This window comes from Alosa pseudoharengus, unplaced genomic scaffold (assembly GCF_046254945.1).
Source record: "Alosa pseudoharengus isolate Yale_2024_CS ecotype anadromous, Long Island Sound unplaced genomic scaffold, YU_APseudo_1.1 YU_APseudo_1.1_scf_6, whole genome shotgun sequence".
Classification (NCBI taxonomy): Eukaryota; Metazoa; Chordata; class Actinopteri; order Clupeiformes; family Clupeidae; genus Alosa; species Alosa pseudoharengus.
Genome location: NW_027468848.1, coordinates 7763682 through 7786181, shown reverse-complemented (window position 1 = coordinate 7786181; position 22500 = coordinate 7763682). Strand labels below are relative to the sequence as shown.

Here is a 22500-nt window from a genome sequence, read left to right as displayed (position 1 = left end):
TCTCTCTCTCTCTCTCTCTCTCTCTCTCTCTCTCTCTCTCTCTCTCTCTCTCTCTCTCTCTCTCTCTCTCTCTCTCTCTCTCTCTCTCTCTCTCTCTCTCTCTCTCTCTCTCTGTTGTCCTCCTGGTGTGAGTGGCTCTGATGTGTGTTGTCCTGCATGTTCACTTGGGGCCTCTCTCCCTGTCCTAGGATCCAGGACTCCTCCCCCTCTTTATCATGGGCCTTAGAAAGAAATGTGTGTGTGTGTGTGTGCGCAGTTGTAATGGTGTCATACCTGGAGTCAGGTAGCCTGTGTGAAGAATGTTCCAGAAAGGCTGATCAGATGTATAGTGTGGGATGAGTAGGCCTATGATGCAGCTACTGTAAGGGCATGGAGGCAAGGAGCTGTGTATGCAGCAGGGCTATGATGCAGCTACTGTGAGGGCATGGAGGTAAGGAGCTGTGTATGCAGCAGGGCTATGATGCAGCTACTGTGAGGGCATGGAGGTAAGGAGCTGTGTATGCAGCAGGGCTATGATGCAGCTACTGTGAGGGCATGGAGGTAAGGAGCTGTGTATCTAGCAGTGGCATCCTGGAGAGTAGGAAAGCTGCCAGACGTGCTGTCCAGTAGTACCGAGACGTGGCAGGTAGGGCATGGTCTAGAAGTACGTGGCTTCTTCATGCATGAGACGCCCTGTCTTATGCTTTCTTATAGTCCTGTCCTCTCCTCTCCTCTCCTCTCCTCTCCTCTCGGTCTCCCTTTTCCCTGCGTAGCGTCCTCCTCACAAAGAGCTCTTTGTAGCCAGGCTTTCTGGAAATCAGGAATATTTTCTATTTTTTCCACTCTGTGTGTGTGTGTGTGTGTGTGTTTGTGTTTGTGTGTGTTTATGTTGGGTTCTCCCTGGTGTTTGTGAAGCAGGGTTCGGGTAATGTGATTAGCATATTTGTTCGCTCTACCCATTCATGAGCCTTCAAAGCAGAGGATTGGAGAGAGGAGGGGACGAGGCGCCTTTGTTTTTAAAGGCCAGCGTGCCGAGTCCTCTGGGGTCCTGATGCTGATGCCTGCACCAGGGGAGAGGCATCCTTATCTCTGCCTGACTGTAAATCTCCTCTGAATGCAGCAGAGAGCTGCGTCTTTTTCTCTTCATTTCCTTTTTCTTTCCCTCTCTCTCCCTCTGTCTCTCTCTCTCTCTCTCTCTCTCTCTCTCTCTCTCTCTCTCTCTCTCTCTCTCTCTCTCTCTCTCTCTCTCTCTCTCTCTCTCTCTCTCTCTCCCTCCCTCCCTCCCTCCAAGAGGGTTTTTATGAACTACCCATCCACCCCCAAACTCTTCCAGTACCCCCACCCTCCTTGCTTTAAAAACATCTCCATCTTTGTGTGTACGTTTCCGAGCGCGTCTCCGTAAGTGTGTGCAGCTTGTGTGTGTCGCGCCGCGCCGCGCCCTCTGGGAGGAAGTGGAGAGCGGTGAACACAGAGCTCCGTCAGTTTGTCCCTCCCCCACGCCGATACCCCACGAGAGAGACGAGCTTTGGTTCTGGTGAAGGACACGCGTGTGTGTGTGCATCATCCCCTCAAGTCTCTGTGTTATCTCACAGGCCGCTAGGGATGAGTTCCCTTTCATTTGAGAGATCACAGTGAAGAGGACACACAGCAACACACACACACACACACACACACTCTGAGAATGAAGAGGAGGAGGATGGTGATGATGATGAAGGCTTTGAGAGCGATGCCAGTTCTGCGCTAGAGATGCTTTCTCGTTCACAGTCAAAATGCAACAGAACTCAGTGAGCACAACACAGTGAGGATGATTAGAATGATGATGATGCAGAGGTTGAGGAGGATGAAGATGCCAGCTCTGCGCTAGAGATGTTTTCTTGTTCGTTTGAGAAACACCAGAGTCCAAATGCAGCAGAACTCCGTTAGCTCAGCACAGTGAGGATGAGGAGAATGATGATGAAGAGGTTGAGAAGGATGAAGACTTAGAGGTGCCAGTTCTGTAGAGGAGGACCCTTGTTTTGGTGATGATGTTTTGATGCTGTGTACTGATTGGTTGTTTTGACCTGCCACTCAAACTGCTTTTCCTTTTTTCATCCCCTCCCTCTTTCCTCTTTCTCTCTCTTTTTCTCCACTCCTGTTCTCTTCTCTCCTCCTCTCCCCCTCTCCTCTCCCCCTCTCCTCTCTTCTCTCCTCCTCTCCCCCTCTCCTCTCCTCTCCTCTCCTCTCCTCTCCTGCTCTTTTTCTCCACTCCTGTTCTCTTCTCTCCTCCTCTCCCCCTCTCCTCTCCCCCTCTCCTCTCCTCTCCTCTCCTCTCCTCTCCTGCTCTTTTTCTCCACTCCTGTTCTCTTCTCTCCTCCTCTTCTCTCTTCTGCTCCTGTTCAACTCCTTTTCTCTTTCTTCTCCACATCTCCACCTCTCTTTTGTCCTCTCTTCTACTTTCTCCACCTTTTTTTCTCCTCCTCTCCTCCTCCTCCTCTCCTCTTCTCCTCCTCCTCCTCTCCTCTTCTCCTCCTCCTCCTCCTCCTCTTCTCCTCTCCTCCTCCTCCTCTCCTTCTCCTCCTCCTCCTCCCACTCCTCCTCCTCCTCATCCTCTCCTCCTCTCCACAGTGCTTGCTGGTGTCAGGCTGAGCTGGCTGCATGATGGTGAAGCCGGACATCCTCACGCTTGCGCACCACCTGAAGCAGGAGCGTCTGTACGTGGCCTCCGAGAAGCACCTCATCCAACGGCTCAACAACGACGTGCTCAAGACTGCCGAGAGGCTCTACCGCGCCGCCTGGATCGCCAAGCAACAGAGGATCAACCTCGACCGACTCATCCTCACCAGGTACACACACACACACACACACAACACGGTCTCTCTGAGTAGATCTCTGAGTTTTTTTGTTTTGTTACATAGGTGCAATACAAAGATCTAGATAGGTCATAGGTCATATATGTAAAATAGCATTAGTAGTTCCATTTCAGCACTGGTGATGATGATGGTGGTGATGATTATTTTAGTGCTGATTCTTAGGACAGGGAAGCTGTAGTGATAATGGTGATGACCGATGAGCTAATTAAAGTGTAAGTTCAGTGTAAATTGACCCAATTAGTCCTATTGTTGTATTGAATTAGTCCTAAAGTGTCTCATTCTTTTTCCGATGGGCTGCATGTGGTGAGCTTATACAACAGGGCTATGGGTCAATTTACACTCAGGGTACCCCCGGAGCCTTAAAAAGTATTGAATTTCACCTCAAAGTCTGGAGGTCTTATTTTTTCAAATGATCAGTAGATTTAGTCTAATATCCTCACGTAGCGTAAATCACAAGGATTAAAGTTCTCTGTCGTACGATGGATTTACGTCAATTTGATTTTAGAAATGTCATATTTGAGATTGATGCAGATCCGGTGAGAAAAAAACTACAAATATTAGTTCCGATGAATGTGTGTGATGGTAAATGTTTAAAGACCTAATAGTGTTCTTGAGAACTTTCTGTGTCTCAATCAGAGATCGCTCAAGAAGATACGTCAGCCATGAGTTTCGCTTTGTTTATGTTGTAGCTACACGCTTGTCTCATTGGCCTGGGGTGGTTGCTTAAAAAAAAAAGAACACATCTGGAGGACGGTCTAAAAGTTGGATTATAGTGACACAATCGAGACAGCTGATGAGGTTGCCCAATCCGTTTAATTTTTTTTGGATATGCTATTGTGAGCTCTGTGCGAATTCGGAGGCTGTGTTCTTTCCATGCATCAATGTAGACAATTTCTTACTATCGCGAACTCTTGTCAGGGGAGGTCATTCATTTTGGGTGTCACCTATGACTTGAACAGATAGCCTGCTATGCCACCCGATGTACTATTATTGTTACAGTTTTTAATCAATGCAACTAACATTATGTGTAAAGCGACGCAATATAAACTGTAGCCTATGCCTCCCGTCTGTTATGACATGTACAACAATGTTTTTCACAATTTGCGACGGAAGGTTTTGACTGAGCGTGTTATCAGTTTGCGATATTATTATTTTATGTTGAGTAAGGGGGTCAGTCGTGTTTATGACGCACAGACAGCCTTGTAGCCTATTTTGCTTAGGCCTCACTTTTAACGACAGTAGGTTGTGAGCGTATGTTGACAAAAAAATAACCATGCAATTAAAATAGTCAACTTAAAACTTTGCTATTATTAATGTATAGCACAAAACCAAAACCAGTAGGCCTACCAGAACCTCACATATTAGCGTCATGATTTGTGTACGTTTATCTATGGCTGACCGTTTTTGCGCTAAGTAGGCTAAGCATGTTCTTTCATAGCGCAACACGACCTGTCCCTCACCATATCGCAACCTCTTGTCAACCTTATACAATCTGTTGCTGAAGACAAAAGCGCCCTCTCCAGATTGTCGTTCTCAGATGCGCAGACCTCCTGCATGAGCACACACAGTATTGCTGCTCATTGGAAAACTGAGTTGTCTGTAAAACTCAAAATTACCATGTTTTCATTAGATGCGGATGAGGCAACAAAATGGAAATATGAACAATATCTAGACTGTTCTGATTCGTTACTTTGATGAGAAAATGTGAAGTCTTGCAAACTTGATTTTATAGATTTTACTTGGTGTTGAATTGCATATTAACAAGAAAAAAAATCTCCCCTTTAAATACTTTTGGCCTGAAGTAATTAAATAAGTGTAAGTTAAAGCCTTGCTACAATATTGCTGCAGTAGAAAACAACAGCAATGGCTAATCAGTGGTCAGGGATGGTATTAAAATATTGTTTTGTTCATCAGGAAAACTCAATCTCAATCAAGAACACTCTCAATTCGCCTTATTCACATGGCGGCCATTGGCAGCTAAAACGAGGCTACAGGGTACACAAACCATAGGATTGTTATGTTCTATGCATTCACCTGTAGGTGGCATTAATTATATAGTAACTTAAGAGTACCCTGTAGCCTCGTTTTGGTGTTTATTTGGTGCTTTACTTTGCTGTTTGCATCTTTTTGTACATTAAAAACCAATAGGTCGCCACCGCAAAAGGGGTGCTATCTCTATAGTTAGATATGAACAACGTATGACTTATGGCCTGAAAAAAGAAAAAAGTTTTTTTTTTCACTTTAATCCCTGAAAATCAACTACAGTAGGTTCTATTCCGTGTAAATTTGTCCATGAAGCAGGACATTCAGTCACGTTACTACCACGACAAATCTTTGCGTTGCCACTGCACTGCTGTCATGTTCATGTTGGCATGTTCAAACACTTAGTAATTAAAATAGTAATTATTTGAGGTTTAATCTTACCTTTAATATTATTTATTCTATCCGAATGGGTGCGATGTAGGTATTAAATTTCATCTGAAGTGGTATTAAAAAGGTCTTAAAAAGTCTTAAATTTAGGTCTGACAATTCTGGGGGTACCCTGTACACTGAACTTACACTTTAATGCAGCCCATGCAGTAGTTGTGTCCACAAGTAATAATCACTGGATATTTCAGCAGATCCAAACAAATAGGACAAGTAACAAAAAGGTCCTGGTTAGCTGATATCGACTCTGACATTATTCTGCGCATACAAAGACTTTCCGAAGCTATGTGAATGACAACACCTTTGTTGCCTTTACCTACACACACTAATTACGTTTCTTAATCATGGGCGTGCAAACACTCTGTTGTGTGAGAGGTTGCCGGTGTCCAAGGGTAGGCTAGCCTTCCAACCCAGCAGCTATCATTGATAGGCTATGGGTCAATTTACACTGAACTTAAACTTTAACCCCCCCCCCCCCCCCCCCAGTGCCGAGGCGTCCCCAGCTGAGTGCTGCCAGCACGCGCGGGTGCTGGAGGACACGCAGTTCGTGGACGGCTACAAGACGCTGGGCTTCCAGGAGAGCATCTACGGCGAGTTCCTATGGCGACTGCGGGAGAACCCGCGCCTCGTGGCCTCCTGCCTGGTGGCGGGCGAGCGGCTCAACCAGGAGCACACGCAGGGCGTCATACACACCGTCTTCACCTCGCTCTACGGCAACGGCATCATGCAGGAGGACGAGAGCTACCTGCTACAGGTGTGTGTGTGAGTGTGTGTGAGTGTGTGTGAGTGTGTGTGAGTGTGTGTGTGTGTGTGTGTGTGTGTGTGTGTGTGTGTGTGTGTGTGTGTGTGTGTGTGTGAATGGTAGGTTAGTGTCTGGATGTGTGTGTGTGTGTGTGTGAGTGTGTGTGAATGGTAGGTTAGTGTCTGGATGTGTGTGTGTGTGTGTGAGTGTGTGTGAATGGTAGGTTAGTGTCTGGATGTGTGTGTGTGTGTGTGTGTGTGTGTGGTGTGTGTGTGACTGTGTGTGATTACCGGTATTAGGTTAGTGTCTGTCTGGATAGGGGTGTGTGTGTGTGTGTAAGTGAGATTATTACTGTAGGTTAGTGTCTGTCTGGATAGGTGTGTGTGTGTGTGTGTGAATTTGTGTGAGTCTATTTCAGGCATGGTCAAGTCAGGGAATTTCATGATTTTTGGGGCAAAGTCATGGAATATCAGGGAATTGTGTTGTAGCAGTTTAACATTTACTTGCCAAAATACATTAATACAAATATATTTCTACACAGAATTGGTGTACTGTATATCAGGTTATTCACGACTGCTTGCTTGAGTAGCCCAATTGGGTTTATTCAATGCCAACCATTGTGATGCCACACCCCCACAAGCCAGCCAAGCACTAATTCTATAGATGCTGCTTTAACATACTGTAGGCTAAAACATACAAACGTTTCCCTGGAAATGAAATTGACCCTAGAACTGACGCATATGCAGAGTACTTTAAAGACTTGTCAACAACAGACAGTGTCCTGATTGTGAACACAACCAGTCTCACACTGTAGGCTACATTGAACTTAAATATAAAAAATATTCCTAATTAATTATTATTTTTGCCCCCCCCCCCCCCCCCCCCTACCACCAGTCTCACATTGTAGGCTACATTGAACTTAAAATATTCCTAATTGTTTATTATTGCCCCCCCCCCCCCCCCAGGTGCTGCGTTACCTGATCGAGTTTGAGCTGAAGGAGAGTGACAACCCTCGTCGCCTGCTGCGGCGTGGCACCTGTGCCTTCAGCATCCTGTTCCGCATGTTCTCGGAGGGTCTGTACGCGGCCAAGCTCTTCCTGACGGCCACGCTGCACGAGCCCATCATGCAGCTGCTGGTGGAGGACGAGGACCACCTGGAGACGGACCCTGGCAAGCTGACCGAGCGCTACACGCCCGCGCAGCAGGCGCGCCTGTTCGGCGAGAAGGGCTCGGACGCGCACCGCCGACGCGTGCTCGCCGCCGTGGAGGCCAACGAGGCCAAGCTGGTGACGCTCGTCAACAGCTTCATCGGGTGTGTAGAGACGCCACGCACGCACACACACACTACCATACACACACACTACCATACACACACACACACACACACTACCATACACACGCTCGTCAACAGCTTCATCGGGTGTGTAGAGACGCCACGCACACACTACCATACACACACACACACACACACTACCATACACACACACACACACACACTACCATACACACACGCACACACACACACACGCACACACACACTACCATACACACGCTCGTCAACAGCTTCATCGGGTGTGTAGAGACGCCACGCACACACACACTACCATACACACGCACACACACACACACACTACCATACACACGCACACACACTACCATACACACGCTCGTCAACAGCTTCATCGGGTGTGTAGAGACGCCACACACACACACACACACTACCATACACACACACACACACACTACCATACACACGCTCGTCAACAGCTTCATCGGGTGTGTAGACACCACGCACACACACACACACCGTGTACAGACACACACATACCGTGTACAGACACACACACACACCGTACACACACACACTACCATACACAAGCTCGTCAACAGCTTCATCGGGTGTGTAGAGACACCGCACACACACACACACACACGCGCACACACACACACACACACACACTACCACTACCATACACACACTCATCAACACCCTCATCGACTGTGTGGACACTTAACACGCACGCACGCATGCACACACACACACGCACACACACACACACCGTACACACACACTACCACTACTACCACCACCACCACCATACACACGCTCATCAACACCCTCATCGACTGTGTAGACACACGCGCGCACGCACACACACACACGCCTTGTACAGACACACACACCGTACACACACACTACCATACACACGCTCGTCAACAGCTTCATCGGGTGTGTAGAGACACGAAACATACACACACACACACACACACACACACACACACACCTGCCTGTCCTACATGATCTGAGTACCCCCACACACACACACACACACACACACACACACACACGGCTGTCCCACAAGATCTGAGTACACACACACACCCCTGCCTGTGCCACATGACCTGAGTATTGCGTGTTCCTCCCCAGGTGCCTGCGGCAGAACACGTACTGCTTCCCGCAGAGCCTGCGCTGGGTTCTGTCGCAGATGTTCCGCACGCTGGCGCGGGTGGAGGGTCTGCAGGTGGGCGAGGTGCGCGCCATGTGCACCGACCTGCTGCTCGCCTGCTTCATCTGCCCCGCCGTCGTCAGCCCCGAGCAGTACGGCATCATCAGCGACGCGCCCATCAACGAGGTCGCACGCTTCAACCTCATGCAGGTACGTGTGTGTGTGTGTGTGGGGGGGTGTGTGTGTGTGTGTGTGTGTGTGGCATCATCAGCGACGCGCCCATCAACGAGGTTGCACGCTTCAACTTCATGCAGGTGTGTGTGTGTGTGTGTGTGTGTGTGTGTGTGTGTGTGTGTGTGTGTGGCATCATCAGCGACGCACCCATCAACGAGGTTGCATGCTTCAGCCGTATGCAGGTGTGTTTGTGTGTCATTTGTGTGGTGCGTGTGTGCATGTTCCAGAGTAGCCTGTTGTGTGTGGGTGTGTCTGGGTGGTGTGAAAGTACCTGTGTGTGTGTGTGTGTGTGTGTAGTGTTTAACATGTGTAATGTGTTCTGTGGCAGGTGGGTCAGCTCCTCCAGCAGCTGGCCATGGTGGATGCAGACGATGGAGATCCCCGCAGGAAAAGCACCCTGTCCAAGTTCGACAAAGTAAGAGTCCTTGCATCACTTCAGATTGGATCTCTTGAGTCTTTAGGAGCTTGTGCAGGAAAAGCACCCTGTCCAAGTTCGACAAAGTAAGAGTCCTTGCATCACTTCAGATTGGATCTCTTGAGTCTTTAGGAGCTTGTGCAGGAAAAGCACCCTGTCCAAGTTCGACAAAGTAAGAGTCCTTGCATCACTTCAGATCGGATCTCTTGAGTCTTTAGGAGCTTGCACACTGCTCCAACAAACACCAACACACTCCAACATTCTGAAGTTGGCAGCTGTTGGAAATAGTCTTTAGAATGTTCATAAAACCAACTGCCGGTCCACACTGTGGTGTCTCCATCCAACAAACGGCAACAAAGACAGACGGCCGGCCCACACTGACCCAACTGTTGGTGTTTCAGTGTTTCCCACAGAATTTAATTCCATTTGTGGTGGTTGGTTTGCAGAATTAACTTGAGTGCAACAGTTTTTAACAAATTAGCACAGCGTGGTTATGATGCTAACCAGATTTAAGCACAATTTGGCACAATACAACCTGGAAAATCATTGTGGGGTGGTCAATGTTGATATTGTGGTGGGCCGCCACAAATAAGTCAATGTATAGAAAAACTGTGTTTGTTTGGAGTTTGTTGCCGTTTGTTGGAGCAGTGTGCAAGCTCCTTTTGCTTTCACATTGATAACTCTCCAGTCGCCAAGACGAGCTCACATTGATGAATTTGATGAATATTTGTAGATCATGTTTAATTGTGCCTTGTAGGTCATGTCAATCAATGCGCTGTCTTTCTGAAGTAAAAATAATCTGCGTCAGTGCTGTACTGCGTGCAGGCCTTGTGTCAGTGCTCTACTGTGTGCAGGCCTTGTGTCAGTGCTCTACTGTGTGCAGGCCTTGTGTCAGTACTCTACTGCGTGCAGGCCTTGCGTCAGTACTCTACTGATTGCAGGCCTTGCGTCATGTCCCGCTGTGAGATGAGCTGGGCTTGGCGTTAGCGATTCCTCTCAGTCTGAGTCAGACTGATACTGTCGTGCAACAATCCGTCCGTTTTCATATTGACTCTGGCTCTGCCATTGTTCCCTTTTCACTTCAGCTCTGGTGCCTTTTGCCATACTAATATATGTGTGTGTGTGTGTGTGTGTGTGTTTGTGTGTCTGTGTGTGTGTGTCCACAGAGCTGCGTGTCTTCCTTCCTGGATGTGGTGATTGGGGGGAGAGCGGTGGAGACTCCACCCATGTCATCCATGAACCTGCTGGAAGGCCTGACCAGGACCGTCGTCTACATCACTCACCACCAGCTGATGCACCTGGTAAGACGAGCACCGACCTTCGACCTTCGCACATTCATCTACTGCTTCATCCACACTTTAGCTGATTTCAATTCAATTTGATTTTATTTGTTCATACTCTGCCATAACAAATGAATATGGTTCCACCAACCTCACCATCATCAGCAGCTGGCCTACTGCGTTGTCCACACCTCAGTCCAGCCGCTATAATAATTCCAGTCAAATCAATTTGGTTTCATTATATAATATAATATATAAGTATACTCTTTTGATCCTGTGAGGGAAATTTGGTCTCTGCATTTATCCCAATCCGTGAATTCGTGAAACACACAGTGAGGTGAAGCACACACTAATCCCAGCGCAGTGAGCTGCCTGCAACAACAGCGGCGCTCTGGGAGCAGTGAGAGGTTATGTGCCTTGCTTAAGGGCCTTGCTCACTGGTCGGGGTTCGAACCGGCCTGTAGAGCAAGCACCAGGTTGGCTGGGGTAAGACAAAAAGGTGCAAAAACCTTGAGCAGAGTCACGGCTCGCTACCTGCTAGAGGCTGCCAGCAAGAGCAGGCAGGCTCCTGAGAAAGGCCATGTTGACACTGTTTGCGTTGCATGAGAATTTGATGAGCATTACGGAAGGTTATATATACAACCTTTTCGACTGTATGCAAATAAACATGCCTGTGTGGTTCCTGGCGGCTCCAGTAAAGGTCCCTGTGTAGGTGTGTCCGCCGTTAGGCGGGGATTAGCTAGTGGCAAGCGGCAGGTTTCCTATTGTTCTCTATGGTTCAGCAGCGGAACGATGGCAACGCTGGCGTAACGCTAGCGTTGAACAAGCTGAGCGAACTTGGTTCAACTTTCAAAGCGCAACGCGAGCGTATACAATTGACAAACCGTTTGTGTTGCTTAGGAACGAGACAAAACGTATTATGGTCTGAGCGCTGCGTTACGTTTGCCACTGCCGCTTGCCGCTGGCTAATGTGATCCTTGCTGAAAGGTGCCTGTGCAGGTGTGTCTTCCGTACCTGAGCGTAGCCACCCCTGTGTCCCACCTGCCTCATCTAGTCCCACCTGCCTCATCTAGCCCCACCTGCCTCATCTAGCCCCACCTGCCTCATCTAGCCCCACCTGCCTCATCTAGCCCCAGGGCTCAGCAGCGCCCTTCTCATAGCTCCCGTAGAGGGGCAGGCCCAAACCCGTCAGACTGGATGTGGACATGCAACACATGCAGTCTCTGTTTACAACGTGCTGACTCGCCATAAACTAATCTGCAGTCAGTACAGATGGGTTGGAACACTGACAAACAGGAAACGTGTCGGAATTCTGTGGAATATTCCGACTCAGCACATTTATCAAGTGTGCTGAAATTCAGTGGAATGGTAACATACTGTTGTGAAATTTCTCTTGGATGGCTGAATGTTTTCTTCTGAAATGCCATGTTCTTCTGCTAATGTTAGTCAGAGCTGTTTAGCTGGCTGCCAGCCCTGAAGGAAGCCCACTGATGATGATCACTGGCCACGTTTATATGGACAGTTTTTTTGTCAATCCGATTAAACTATTCCGATTGACAATATTGTGCTATTTGTTTACATGGGGTACTTTCTATTCCGATCAGGTGCTCTCAAGCGCTTTAGAATCTTTGATCGGAATCGCCGTTGTTGCCTACTTTTCCTTGAGAAGATACAGCAGTCAATCTGAATGACCGTATAAATGCTGTTCGATCGGAACAGGAACGGATTACACCACCTCTTTCATTCTGATTAAAATTATTATCAGATCAGGAATTTTTATTCCGATTGAGGTGTTTATAGACCCTTTCAAGAGAGTTCCATTATCAGCATCATAGTTGGCCCCACAAGGCTTCAGTTTTAACTAGGGCTGTCAAAATAACTGATTTCGATTAATTAATTTGAGAAAAAAATAACTGATTAAAAAAAATAGCGCAGATTAATCGATTCCGTATGACCTTTGACCCCGAGCCGTTCTAGTTAGTAACCATTACTGTAAAATGAAGGAGAGAGAAGAAAATGTGCTGCCTAGATCATTGATTGGAACATTTACTTTTAAAAAACAGCCTGATGGTGTTGAAAAAAATAAAGTGTTGATTAAAATAAAGTCCTCTGCAATGTCTGCAGCAAGGAATTTACATATCACCGGACTTTTTCAACTCTAAAGTCGCTCATCAAAGTTAAGAAATAGTGACATTGAGAGGAGTGTTCATTTATTTTCATTGTGTCCCCTAGGTCAGCGGTCCCCAACCACCGGGCTGCGGCCCGGTACCGGGCCGTGGGACATTCCTAACCGGGCCGTAGCCTACGACATGAGTTTTTAAAAAAATGCATGCAAACTAAACTAAATTTAATTCGCAATAATGTCACGTTTTTACATGGCATAGGCCTATATGCAGTTGTTTGATTGCACGCATGTTTGCATTTTGCAAGGTCTATTTTCTTATGTCTGTCTGTCCCGCCTTCAACACTTTACATATTGCCTTCAGCGCTGCGCAGCCTCAGGTCAGCTCACTTCACTTGATCTGTTCTTGGCGAACGGTAGTGTCACACGAAGTTAGCTAAACTGCTAGAATGAGCAACAAAAAACAAGCATCTTTAGCACTGGCCAGAGTGTTTGAGTTGCGAGAGCCGCTGCAGAGATTTCTTACAGAAAAAAAAGTCACCGTTAGCTGCACATTTTAGTGATGAGGAAACTCGCTTGTGTGTTCCAAACAGTAGTGGGGGTTTTGGGAGAGACTGAGGCAGGGCCCTTTCTCTCGCAGCTGGTGCGCGATTACTTTCAAATAAGTTTGAGCGTTGGGCTACTTCCCATCCTCCAAAGATCCACGGCAAACCAATGACTGGGTCCGCAACCCATTTGTTAATATCCAGAATAGTCCTAACTTGTCAGGGCAGGAGGAAGAGCAGTTGATCGAAATTGCAAATGACGGTGGTCTTAAGAATGTGTATGAGGAAACCTCTCTGGCGGGTTTTTGGATCAAAACCAAAGCAGAATATCCCGAGATAGCCGTAAAAGCGCTGAAAACGTTGCTACCATTTTCCACCACGTATCTATGCGAGGCCGGGTTTTCTGCAATGACTGCAACTAAGACCAAATTGCGCAATCGACTGGACATTTCAAACACACTGAGGGTGTCACTGTCTTCCATCACCCCCAGATGGAACCTTCTTGTTGCAGGGAAACAAGCACAGGGCTCCCACTGATTATATTCGTAATGCACGTTTAGTTCCCATGTTTTGTTCCCATATTTTGTTAAGCATGTTCACACTTGATAGATGTAGCTTCAAGTTGTTAAATTTTCATAGTTCATAGGCCTATTGTTAAATTTTTAGCCTACTTATTCAAGTTCACGTTTTTCACATTTTTAAGAGTTCGTTACCTTCACTGTTCATAGGCTACATAACTGGAGCTAGTTCTTTTCAAGTAATGCAAGCACAACACATATGGAACATGGAACCCCCAAACCCCCAACCCACTACCCACCCCCCCGTCCGTGAAAAAAAAAATGGGAATCAAACCGGTCGATGGCACATAAAAGGTTGGGGACCCCTGCCCTAGGTTATATCTGTGGCCTGAAATGCCTTGTATGTGAAAAAAACTTCTTCCCAAAGCACTTTTGAATTTATTTCCTCAGCATATTAGGTAATATCATAGATTATTATGGCCATTATTTGAACAGTGAAAATAATAATAAAAGAGTTTTTGAACTTTAATGTCACTAATGCTGATTATTCAATGATTCATTTGAATTTAAATATTTAAAATACTTTCTCAGCAAAAATGATATATGTGTTTGGGGGGCGCTGTGGCGCAGCAGGCTGCAGCGCCCATACCATGTGTGGGTCCGAGTGTCCACCGGTAACCCGGGTTCGAATCCGACCTGCGGTCATTTCCCGATCCCACCCCGTCTCTCTCTCCCACTTGATTCCTGTCTCACTCCACTGTCCTGTCTAAATAAAGGCAAAAAAGCTCAAAACCTATATACTATATATATGTGATTAGATTAATTAATCACAGAACATGTAATTAATTAGATTATTTTTTTTAATCGATTGACAGCCCTAGTTTTAACATTCCATATGTTATCTTAGCAGAGGAAGTCGATTGGGAACCAAATAGAACGTTCAAGCATTGTTTTTGTTTTTATTGTTAAAAGGGTCTACAGTAGGGGTGTAAAGATTAACCGATACGTATCGGTATCCGTTTTTAACGTGTAAGATACGGCTACATCGATATGTTAAGCCCCGTATCGGAATAAAACTGAAATGAACCGGTCGTTATATCGATTTACTTGTTACGAATCGGTTCACAACCTTTTCTGCTCGCTCAGACTCTAATTTACGCTGCAAGCAGCGCGTTCATCCCACTTCCTGTTTTGAAACTACACATGGCACGGATTTGTGGGTAATGAAGCTCGTTTTGGGCTACACTCACTGCTCAAAGTTGTCAAAGGACTTCATTACCCATACATCTACTGCAACTTAAGCACGTGACAACTCTCACTCGGTCGTTTCTTTGACAGTTTTTACTCTTTTGTTTTTCAAAATCCAGCGCGAAACTAAACACTTACTATAGCATTCCTAAACGGCAACGATAGTCTGTAGAGTAGCCTTACGTTTGATGAAGGGATTTCCTTAATGTTAAAGAATAATTTGGCCCTTGCTGCTAAAACGATGCACAAATTATTATTATTTTCTTCATTTTCACTCAGACTTGGAACAAAATAGGCCCAGTTCATTGATATGTAGGCTAGGCCTATTTTGTTCTTGTAGGCTATCTGAGAAAAGGCCAAGATTGTCGTAAGCACTGTTTTATTTTATTTCAGTATTGTCTTACCTCAACAATAGGCTACAGCTCCTTGAAAACAATCAGATATAACTCTATAAAATCTATAAAGTCTATAAAAATTTATTTTTATGTTGTATTTTGCTGCTGTGTTTGACTGAAATGTAGACTATTCTTTTTTCATTTCAATACAGTATATGATACAAACCTCAGTTTAGATAATCATATTCACACATTTTTTTGCCTAATTGACAAACTGCATCGAATCGCATCGCATCGAATCGTACTGAATCGTTTTCTATGAACATGTATCTTTTCTTGTATCGAATCGTGCCCATGTATCTAGATGTGAATCGTATCGTCTTTTACATAAGAGATTCATACCCCTAGTCTACAGTATATGACAATTTGTATATCCGTTATTCCGTTTCTAATCGGAATAGAAATGTGCATGTAAACATGGCTACTGACTTCTCTCTGAGCTCACTTCATGATGAGCGCCCAACTGCAGAAGGAAGTGAATCTGAGGTGCAGTCACTGGAACACTGTTGACTTACTCAAACTCCATTCTGTAGAACCACCTGGAACACTGTTGACTTACTCAAACTCCATTCTGTAGAACCACCTGGAACACTGTTGACTTACTCAAACTCCATTCTGTAGAACCACCTGGAACACTGTTCACTTACTCAAACTCCATTCTGTAGAACCACCTGGAACACTGTTGACTTACTCAAACTCCATTCTGTAGAACCACCTGGAACACTGTTCACTTACTCAAACTCCATTCTGTAGAACCACCTGGAACACTGTTGACTTACTCAAACTCCATTCTGTAGAACCACCTGGAACACTGTTCACTTACTCAAACTCCATTCTGTAGAACCACCTGGAACACTGTTGACTTACTCAAACTCCATTCTGTAGAACCACCTGGAACACTGTTCACTTACTCAAACTCCATTCTGTAGAACCACCTGGAACACTGTTCACTTACTCAAACTCCATTCTGTAGAACCACCTGGAACACTGTTCACTTACTCAAACTCCATTCTGTAGAACCACCTGGAACACTGTTCACTTACTCAAACTCCATTCTGTAGAACCACCTGGAACACTGTTCACTTACTCAAACTCCATTCTGTAGAACCACCTGGAACACTGTTGACTTACTCAAACTCCATTCTGTAGAACCACCTGGAACACTGTTCACTTACTCAGGTGAAGTATGAAGATGTGGTGCCTTGTGCTACCTACACAGGTGTTGGTGTTCTGATGTCTTATCTCCTGGCCTGTGTGTTCTGCTCCAGGTGGACTTTGTGCGGAATGTGACGGCTGGCGATCAGCTCCGAGAGGAAGACCACCTGGCCCTGGAGACCCTGTTGGCCAACGTCCCACAATCCCGTGCGGTGAAGAGCAACAGCCTGGAGCTCACGCCCTCCAACACGCCCCAGCTCTCACCCGCCACCACCCCCGCCAACAAGAAGAATCGCCTGCCCATAGGTACCCATCTCCTCTTATAGATACCCTCCTCTGCCCATAGGTACCCATCTCCTCTTATAGATACCCTCCTCTGCCCATAGGTACCCATCTCCTCTTATAGATACCCTCCTCTGCCCATAGGTACCCATCTCCTCTTATAGATACCCTCCTCTGCCCACACAGATACATAGGTACCCATCTCCTCTTATAGATACCCTCCTCTGCCAATAGGTACCATCTCCTCTTATAGATACCCTCCTCTGCCAATAGGTACCATCTCCTCTTATAGATACCCTCCTCTGCCCACACAGATACATAGGTACCCATCTCCTCTTATAGATACCCTCCTCTGCCAATAGGTACCATCTCCTCTTATAGATACCCTCCTCTGCCAATAGACACCCATCTCCTCTTATAGATACCCTCCTCTGCCCATAGGTACCCATCTCCTCTTATAGAGACCCTCCTCTGCCCACACAGATACATAGGTACCCATCTACTCTTATAGATAACCTCCTCTGCCCATAGGTACCCATCTCCTCTTATAGATAACCTCCTCTGCCCATAGGTACCATCTCCTCTTATAGATACCCTCCTCTGCCCATAGGCACCCATCTCCTCTTATAGATACCCTCCTCTGCCCATAGGTACCCATCTCCTCTTATAGATACCCTCCTCTGCCCACACAGATACATAGGTACCCATCTCCTCTTATAGATAACCTCCTCTGCCCATAGGTACCCATCTCCTCTTATAGATAACCTCCTCTGCCCATAGGTACCATCTCCTCTTATAGATAGCCTCCTCTGCCCATAGGCACCCATCTCCTCTTATAGATACCCTCCTCTGCCCATAGGTACCCATCTCCTCTTATAGATACCCTCCTCTGCCCACACAGATACATAGGTACCCATCTCCTCACACAGATACCAACTCTCATAGGTACATATCTTTCAATTCTTCCCATAGGTACCCATCTCACACAAATACCCCAACCCTGTCTAGTATACCCCTCTGCCAATAGGTATTACTCCTCCTCTCCCAGAGAGCTTCTCTGGGCATGTAGATATCCAGAGAAAGCCATCTTTGCCCACATGTTCTCCCTGACTTGCCACCTTTTTGCCCACATGTTCTCCCTGACTTGCCACCTTTTTGCCCACATGTTCTCCCTGACTGGTCACCTCTTGGGGGCAAAACTGTGAGCACATTTATGGTCTGGAAGATGGCTAATTTTCTACCCATGAGCAGAGTGATGGCCCTTACGATGGTTCATGGGCCCAGGACCCGCCCCCCCCCCCCCCCCAAACAAACACACACTCACTTACTCTCTCTCACTCTCTCTCTCTCTCTCACTCTCTCTCTCTCTCTCTCTCTCTCTCTCACACTCACACTCACACTCACACTCACACTCACACTCACACTCACACTCACACTCACACTCACACTCACACACACACACGTATTTGTAAAGAGGACAGGACTACTGCATTCTGACTGCATCAATGTGGTTCGGAACAGCAGAACTTTAACGGCATAAGTAATGTGTTTTAAATGAAAAACGCTGAAACTTTTAAGGAGTGAAAGTTTAGGACTTTTGGTCTTTTAATTGAACGTATTGTTTTCTTTAAAAGCCATCTAAGCATCGCCCTGATGGATGGAGCGAGTTTAGCTGTGGGCTCTGAGAAGGGGGAGGGGGGGGGATAATAAGGCTCTCTGTTTGATTTAAGGCCAATTACAGCAATAGTTAAGAGCCACTATTACAACAATGACAACCAATTATAGCAAGTATAAATGAACCTGCTGCTGTTGCAATTATCCAGCTGCATTTAGTGAAGTGTCTGAGTCACAGCTAGAAAAACAGGCTTAAATGAGACTCATTCACTTGCGGTGACCTTCCAAACACTCCTCTGGGAGCCTTCCTGTCATCAGGACGGGCTTTCTGGAACTTTCTATTCAAATGGAATAATGGCCTTCAATTCGCAGCGTACCCGTCTGGCAATTTGCATTGAAAATACAATCAGACACAATATGGGGGCACGTGCTTGCTGCAGTTGTACTCCTCTCAATGGTCACGGCCAAGAGAGAGACAGAGCCTTTAAATCTGATTAATAGTTACGGCCAGGAAAGAGAGCCTTTAAATCTGATTAATAGTGTATCTGTGAAGTGATCAGACTGGACAGCTAGTGGAAGAGCTGCATGATGGCCAGGATGTGTGTGTTGTGTTGTGTTGTGTTGTGTTGTGGTGTGTTGGGTGTTGCGTGTTGTGTGTTGTGTTAACTAACTGCATGCCCCTGGGAAATAATGATCAGTGTGTGTTTAGCTTGGGTCAAAGGTCAGCCATGAAAGCCTTTTCGTCCTCCTCACTCACTTCTTCCCCTGGTTACCATGACTATTGGCATCTTAAATGATGATCTCGTTCCCGCTGGTTACTGTTGCACAGCAGCAGCATTGGCAGCATCAGCATCAGGGACTGTTTCTTGACCTGCTCTTTTTTTCTTCTTTCATCTGCCGCTCTTCTTCTCTCCGTCCTTTCTCTGCACCCTCTTTCCTCCTTTTTCTGTCTCCTTCATTCTCTCTTTTTTCTTTCTTCCTTTGGTTTTCTCTTCTCTTCCTCTGGTCCTGTCTCTCTCTCTCCTTCTCTCTCTCTCTTTATCCCCCTCTCTCTCTCATACTCGATCCCTCTCTCTCTTCCTCCATCCCTCTCTCCTCTTCATCCCTCTCTCCTCTCTTCCTCCCTCTCTCTTCTTCATCCCTCTCTCCTCTCTCTTCATCCCTCTCTCCTCTCTCTGGCTGTGTGTGCGCGGCCTTCAGGACAGCAGCTGGCTGCCATCACCTGCTGGGAAGCCTCCAGCACCGCCCTCTCTGCACATATACCCCTAGTCACCCCATTTGGTGGGTAACACACACACACACACACACACACCTCTTCATCATTATACTAGTGGCTGTCCTCGCTAGTTTGTGTTCCCGTCTGTCTGTCTGCCTGCCTGCTCTGTGTTCTGTAGACTTTGCTTGTTGTGTGTGTGTGTGTGTGTGTGTGTGTGTGTGTGTGTGTGTGTGTGTGTGTGTGTGTGTGTGTGTGTGTGTGTGTGTGTGTGTGTGTGTGTGTGTGTGTGTGTGTGTGTGTGTGTGTGTGTGTGTGTGTGTGTGTGTGTGTGCCAATTGTAGTGTGTGCGCTTTTTGGCCTCCCATCGTCCAAACTGTGTGTTGAGTTTTAACACTGCTTCCTAGTGCTTCATATTCTGTGTGTGTGTGTGTGTGACCATGTTCACTAAACTGCTGCAGCCATCTCCTGCAGCCTCAGCAGTAACCACGGTAACCCTGCATCCTCTCCCCCCAGCAGGCTCTCGCAGCCGCAGCCGTACCAACATCGCCCAGGAGGGGGAGCCAGAGGCCAGCTCCCAGGAGTCCCTGCAGGAGGTGGCGCCCGAGGAGGTGCTCGTCATCTCGCTGGGCACCACCCCCCAGACCATCCCCGGCATGATGTCAGAGAACGAGGTTAGCTGCGATTGGCTGGCACCGTGGTGCTGGGAGGCATCTCTAGTTTTTCCTTCTTTTTTTCTTAAAACTGTTGATGTGTGTGGGTTAACATTTCCGTGTGTGTGTGTGTGTGTGTGTGTGTGTGTGTGTGTGTGTGTGTTCTCAGGTCCTCTCCCTGCAGATGTCTGACAGTGCAGCAGGGGACGCTCCAGCAGACGAGGCGAAGCTCCACGGCAAACCTGATAAAACACTCCGCTTCTCCCTCTGCAGCGACAACCTGGAGGGCATCTCGGAGGGTACACACACACACACACACACACGCACACATAGGCCTGTCACGATAACAAATTTTGCTGGACGATAAATTGTCTCAGAAATTATTGCGATAAGCGATAATATTGTCGTTCTGAGAATTTTCCTCGGGAAGAGGAAGACGGCCCACTTGTTGTGTTTTTTTTTTCCCCAACTGGGAAAACTGCAGCGGATGATTGTGTTTTAGATGCATATGCATGTTTGTTGTGTTGCCGCTTTTAATTGCGACTGTTTTCCAACAAATGCGACACACCGACTCGCACGCGTTCAGTGGTTAACCACGGGCATTCGGTTTAAATCCGAAATGCTCCCACACTGCAGCTGTCGCGTTTGGCTTAGAAACAATTCCATCTTTTTTGTCTTTATTAGGCGTAGCCTAATCGAACTCGCAACTAGCTTTCTCTCTGCCTAGTGCCTACCGGTATACTTCTCACGCGGCTTTTTAGCTGCACTCTGTGGTAGGATACGCCAGTAGTCCCGCCTCCCCACACACCATGCGACTGACAAGTGACTGACATGAGGGTTCACTCATCGTTACTCTAAGGACCCGAGAGAGGGAGAGAGAGAGACGAGGAAAACAAACAAGCAAATGGCATTTATCGCGGCCAGAAAAATTATCGAGCTAATTTTAATTATCATGCGATTAATTGATTTATTGAATATCGCGACAGGCCTACGCACACACACACACACACACACACACACACACACACACGCACACGCACACGCACACGCACACGCACACACACACACACACGCACACGCACACGCACACGCACACGCACACACACACACACACACGCGCACACACACACACACACATTTACATACACACACATTTACACACACACACACACACACAAACTTGGATAGGACACAAGCAGTAAGCAGTCCTCAGCAAGAATGGGGTTGGCAGACAGCAGAAGAGTTTCCCCACTGGTTGCGCGCGTGTGTGTGTGTGTGTGTGTGTGTGTGTGTGTGTGTGTGTGTGTGTGTGTGTGTGTGTGTGTGTGTGTGTGTGTGTGTGTGTGTGTGTGTGTGTGTGTGTGTGTGTGTGTGTGTGTGTGTGTGGAAAAGATGCCTCAATGTAGAAACATCTAACCTAACCTAAAGGCCTGGCTTGCACAGTTGTACAGTGGTCCATATTAGTGCATCTCCACAGTAAAGCCCTGCTGCTGGATATGGCAGTCAGCAGTGCCACCCAGCCACAGTGTTTGGGCTGGGAACAGGGTAAGTCTGCAGTGCCACCCAGCCACATTGTTTGGGCTGGGAACAGAACACTGCAGTTGTAGGTGGAGAGAGGCCTTATAGTTGCAATACTTTATCGTGACAGGCCTACTCACATTTGTGTGTGTGTCATGAGCTCTATTGTTAGGCTGGTGTCCCATGTGGTGAATGTAGTTTTTAGTAAGTTTTCCTTACTTCCTTTAAAGTAACAGACCCCTGTGTACATCACAGCTGTTTAGTATGTGTGGTGGATGGACTGGCATGTTTTTAATGCATATTGAAGTGCTGAGTGTGTGTGTGTGTGTGTGTGTGTGTGCAGGTCCATCTAATCGCTCTAATTCGGTATCTTCTCTGGACCTGGAGGGAGAGTCCGTCTCTGAACTGGGGGCCGGACCGTCTGGCAGTAACGGCGTCGAGGCCCTACAACTACTGGAACACGAGCAGGGTGAGTGTGTGTGTGTGTCTGGGTGTTTGGAGCACGAGGAGGGTGAGTGTGTGTGCATGTGTGTGTGTGTGTGTGTCTGGGTGTTTGTATGAGTGTATGAAAGTGTGTGGACATAAGTATGTAAGAAATTGTGTGTGTGTGTGTGTGTGAGCGAGAGAGTATTTACGTGTGTGTGTGTGTGTGTGTGTGTGTGTGTGTGTGAGAGAGTTTACATGTGTGTGTTGAATGTCTTTGTCTCTCCCTCAGCCACCACTCAGGATAACCTGGACGATAAGCTGCGTAAGTTTGAGATCCGGGACATGATGGGTCTGACGGACGACAGGGACATCTCCGAGACAGTCAGCGAGACATGGAGCACAGATGTGCTGGGCAGCGACTTCGACCCCAACATGGAC

The 22500-nt window shown here is 47.0% G+C and overlaps 1 protein-coding gene across 5 annotated transcripts in view; it reads left to right on the top strand.

The window, feature by feature from the left end:
- The window catches only part of gapvd1 (GTPase activating protein and VPS9 domains 1), a 67431-nt gene that overhangs the window by 12371 nt on the left and 32560 nt on the right, over positions 1-22500 (top strand). For 4 of the 5 annotated variants that reach the window (XM_076270882.1, XM_076270884.1, XM_076270879.1 and 1 more), the window contains exons 2-12: positions 2584-2801; positions 5742-6009; positions 6963-7309; positions 8426-8654; positions 9007-9093; positions 10260-10394; positions 16470-16662; positions 19982-20139; positions 20288-20417; positions 21980-22105; positions 22352-22500. The exon at positions 22352-22500 is cut by the window's right edge and continues 25 nt beyond it. In XM_076270882.1, the coding sequence (XP_076126997.1) occupies positions 2614-2801; positions 5742-6009; positions 6963-7309; positions 8426-8654; positions 9007-9093; positions 10260-10394; positions 16470-16662; positions 19982-20139; positions 20288-20417; positions 21980-22105; positions 22352-22500 (2010 nt within the window). In that variant the 5' untranslated portion in view covers positions 2584-2613. The remainder of the gene's footprint in view (positions 1-2583; positions 2802-5741; positions 6010-6962; positions 7310-8425; positions 8655-9006; positions 9094-10259; positions 10395-16469; positions 16663-19981; positions 20140-20287; positions 20418-21979; positions 22106-22351) is intronic. The other variant, XM_076270881.1, reaches the window with a different exon arrangement.